Source organism: Neofelis nebulosa, chromosome 4, assembly GCF_028018385.1.
Source record: "Neofelis nebulosa isolate mNeoNeb1 chromosome 4, mNeoNeb1.pri, whole genome shotgun sequence".
Lineage (NCBI taxonomy): Eukaryota > Metazoa > Chordata > Mammalia > Carnivora > Felidae > Neofelis > Neofelis nebulosa.
In genome coordinates this window covers 159,198,832-159,203,187 of record NC_080785.1, presented here as the reverse complement: position 1 = coordinate 159,203,187, position 4,356 = coordinate 159,198,832, and the positions used below count along the sequence as shown (strand labels likewise).

The 4,356-nt window shown below is 45.5% G+C and overlaps 1 protein-coding gene across 1 annotated transcript; it reads right to left on the bottom strand.

Moving 5' to 3' along the window:
- Positions 1-2,170: 2,170 nt before the first annotated feature.
- Positions 2,171-3,025, bottom strand: LOC131508625 (olfactory receptor 7A17-like). The gene is made up of 2 exons (XM_058723588.1): positions 2,678-3,025; positions 2,171-2,392 (listed from the first exon to the last, which is right to left on the bottom strand). The coding sequence occupies exons 1-2, from the start codon at positions 3,023-3,025 to the stop codon at positions 2,171-2,173; spliced, it is 570 nt and encodes a 189-aa protein (XP_058579571.1).
- Positions 3,026-4,356: the final 1,331 nt, after the last annotated feature.

Sequence of the window (4,356 nt, the reverse complement as noted above, 5' to 3'; positions counted from 1 at the left end):
TTTTAGCGATTCTGCGTTTCTCCAAGCTCCTGGGTGATGCTGAAGTGCAGGTCTGAGTCTACGGACCACTGTTTGATTAGCAAGAAGATGATCCTGTGTTAGAGATAAGTGTGGGTACCATGAAGGTTTCTGCACCAAATCTTGTCCTTGAGTGCCTGTAATTGTGAAAGGATCGTGTATTCGCTCATTCTTCAGGCTGTGAGAAATCTGTGTTTATTGCTTTTATAAGTGACCAAAATAGTACCCTGATGAAAAAGCCTTTACATAAGGAGAATAAAGCACTATCATATATGCCCACATCCTAATCTCCAGTCCCTTTCACATGTTATTTTTTTTTTAAGCACAGAAGGATTTTTTAGCAGATTGAACAGGGCTACTCTTCAGCCTGGGAGACTCTGATGGACATGCTCATTTGTGCAGAAGAACTGGTAACCCTGACCCAAAGGACTGGCAGGACATGCAATTCTTGGGTGAAGCATCCTCTGGTCAAGCAGGTGGAAGAGATTTCAGAGCAGAAAGGACGTATTACATACATGTTGCTGATACTGTGCATCCGCCATCCCATGGGACTTGTGACATATATCAGGAAAAGGAAGCTATTTCGTGTAACAACGGAAAGAATCATATGAGTGGATCGCATTAGAAGTTTTCAAGCAGAAACAGGAAGATAATTCAGGGATGAAACGTAGAAGACACTAAGCAATCCTGCGCCTCGATGAACAAACTCCCTCAGTGGTGAACACCATCTTCCATGCTTTAATAAATAGGTGCAAAGCACGAACTGTGATTTTTTTTAAAAAATGAGAGAAATATTTTGTGTGTCACAAAATGAGTGTTTCGAACGTTTGCTTCCTCATATTCATGGTCAGGCCGATACGAAGAGCTTATCAGGTCGAACTGTTTATTCAAATTTGCCTTTCTAAGTACACTCCACTGGGAGATCTATATTAGCTAATCAGGTTTTCCCAGTGACTATGGTAGGGTTTCTGGACCCCGAGCTGAATAACAGAATAAAACCAAGAGACCGCTGACAAAGCATAAGGGCATGTTTAGCGCAAGGGACTGAAATGATGTGTTTTCCTGGGGGTCCGTTTCGAGCACAACCATGTTGAATAAACATATCGTCAGATGTGTTCCACAATCACCAGATAAGCCCTCGGCTACCCCCAGTCACGAAGTACCAATTCAGAAAGCCCTTTATAAACTAGAGACTGACACATGAGTGAATCAGATTTTCCCCTTCAGCCCACACATTCTACTCAGTACAATTCTCCAAGAACGTGTGAACCCAACACCAGCTACCCACCCTGGCCATGGTCCTTCATAAATCCAGATCCCTCAGCGGCTCCCTCTCTCTCTTTCTTTGTCTTGACTCTTTCTCACCTTCTGAGACCTACCAGAATGACTTTTGACCATCCCATGTGCCCTCCAGCATACATGAGTAATAAACTTGGGGTTATTAGAGTTCTCTGATAGATGTTGCTGACGTGTGTCCTGCCATCACAATAAGAACCCAAGGGCTGGTGCAGCCAAGGCATAGGCTGTGGTCAGGGAAAGGTCTGTGGGAGTGTGGACAAGCACATGGGCACAGGTGAGTGCTTGGGCATTCCTACCCAGAGCGGGGTGTGAATTCCCTGAGGCTTGAATGGAACAATGTTAGAGTCCACATCATCAGGTGGAGTCCTAAAGGAAGCGAAGGAAAAGACTGAGACTCAAGGTGGAAACTGTGCTTTTGTATTCTCCTTGACAGTAAAATGATGGAAATGGCTTACTGATCAAGTGTAGCTTTATTCCATACGAAGCGTATAATTCATGATGATGATCTCAGGAAATCTAGGGGAAATTTACCCGGCATGGTATAAGTCATTTGAGATGAAATTAATTTTAGGACATCCAACTAGTCCCATGTGAGATACAGAAATTTCAGGCATTTGTGACCCAAGGTTGGGGTAAACTTTGGGGATATCTAAAAATAGACAAAAAGAAACCATCTGTATTTCAGTCACAGCCGAAGCTTAATGAAGTGAAATCCTTAAATATAGAGAGAAGTTGATCAAACAAATGGAAATGCCAAGAAAGAAATAGAAGGAGCAGATCCTACTTCCACAGTCTGATCAAAGATTGGCAGTTCCTGGCTCTGAATTTGAATCCTTCAATCATGGGCATGTCTTCAGCCTTTGGATGATTGGTTCTTATAACACTGAATCCCAAGTATTCTTTTCAGAGCCTTCTTTATGTCTCTGTTCCTCAGACTGTGGATGAAGGGGTTCAGCATGGGCGTGACCACCGTGTACATCACCGAGGCTGTGGCACTTGACCGTGAGCTCTGGGTAGCAGCAGAGCTAAGGTATACACCAAGCATCGTACAATATAATAAGGAGACAACCATCAGGTGACATGCACAGGTGGAAAACGCTTTATACTTGCCCTGAGCTGATGAGATCCCACGTATGGAGGAAACTATCTTAGAATAAGAGTAAAGGATCCAGACAAGCAGACCACCACCCAGCAGCATAGCTGCAAGGTACATCACCACGTTATTAAGAAAGGTGTCAGAACAGGCAAGTTGGATCATCTGATTGAGTTCACAGAAAAAGTGGGGGATCTCTACCTCTGTACAGAAGGACAGCCCCAACACCATTAAGGTGTGTACCAAGGAATACAGGACACTCGTCATCCAGGACACCAGAACCAGCAGCCCACAGAGCCGGGGGTTCATGATGACCATGTAGTGCAGGGGGTGACAGATGGCCACGAACCTGTCATAAGCCATCACACTCAGGAGAATGTCATCCATCCCTGCAAAGGTTATGAAAAAGTTCATTTGTGTGATGCATCCTGCATAGGTTATGACTTTTCTCTGAATCTGGATGTTCAGAAGCATCTTTGGGACAGTGGTGGATGTGAAGCAGATGTCTACAAAGGACAGGTTGGCCAGGAAGAAGTACATGGGGGTGTGGAGGTGGGAGTCAGAGCTGACGGCCAGGATGATGAGCAGGTTGCCAAACACAGTGATCAGGTACATGGAGAGGAAAAGCCCAAATAAGAGGGGTTGCAGTTCTGGTCTCTCTGAGAATCCCAGGAGAAGAAATTTTGATATCCGTGTAATATTTCCTGGTTCCATGAGGTTGCACTGACCCCCGGAAAGAGGCAAAGGACATCATTAATTTTCACATGAACAGTTTACTCACATAGTTGAAACACTACCATTTATATTGTGCGGTCAAGAAGTTCATTTCAGTATCGTGTCCCTTTTGTCCCCAAAGGATTGTCCTTGTGAAGAGATTCCCTCCTGTTTCATCTCAGATTAGGGGTTTTGTCACAACACCCAGTGCGCATCCACCCAGTGCTCATCCCTACAGGTGTTCTCCTCGATACCCATCACCCAGCCTCCCCCTCCTCCCGCCCGCCATCAACTCTCAGATTGTCCTCAGTTTTTAAGAGTCTCTTCTGGTTTGGCTCCCTCCCTCTCTAACTTTTTTGAGGACTGCTCATCCTTCACCAGTCACAAGACACCATGGCCTCCTGGGTTGTGTATTTCCCTGTCTTCACAGACCTCACCATCCCAGTTATGCCTGGAATGGACACAACCCAAGGAGGCCAGATCAGACATCTTTTCCCTGCAAAGTATAGAAATGGTTCCCAGAAATGCCAGTTCTTAAGCCTCCCATGGACACATGAATTTGAGGCTCCATATTGGAATGGCAAGTTTCTGCTGTGATTTACACAAACATAAAAATGTCTGTTCAACAGACATCGAGGCAGAGAGTGGGGGTGGTGGTGAATGAAACGGATGAGGCAAAGCAATTATCTAAGAAACTCGTGTGATTCCTGAGACACTGGGAGGTAAAATAAACTGCCATTGCCTTAATAGTAAGTTAAAGGAATAGAATAAGGAAGATCAACGAAAGTGTGAGCATCCACTCTGTGAAATTGACACAGCCACTGAATAAATACATCACTTAATCAAACAAACAAATGAACACAGCCATCACCTGTCCTGCACTAAGTTGAATGGGCTCTCAGGCGAAGACAGTTAATGAACTTGGCTTCCGTTCTTCTGACCCTGTCATCCACAGTGCACCGGGCCGTTGGGTTCAGCTGGCTGGGGTGTCTGAGAAGGTCTCCTTGTGACAAGTCTGAATGCCTCCCTGGACTGCAGATGGTAAGGACTAACGCTCTGTTCTCAGCTGAGACAGCAGGACGGAGTAAAGCATGGGCCCCCAGCCATAATTAGGGCTTGGAAGAACAGAGGGAGACCTTGTCCCTTCCCATCCAAGGTCGCACAGGCTGACAGGAGACCAGAGAGTATTTACAGCTCCCCGTATCCGCTCATTAGGCTCATTTCCCTCTTGG

What these genes read in the sequence shown, in the direction of transcription:
- LOC131508625 (XM_058723588.1), bottom strand. Translation starts at nt 3,025, where the DNA reads ATGTACCTGATCACTGTGTTTGGCAACCTGCTCATCATCCTGGCCGTC. An exon ending in TGCTGGTTCTGGTGTCCTGG is followed by an intron (nt 2,393 to 2,677) that starts ATGACGAGTGTC and finishes TGTGCATGTCAC; the next exon opens with CTGATGGTTGTCTCCTTATT.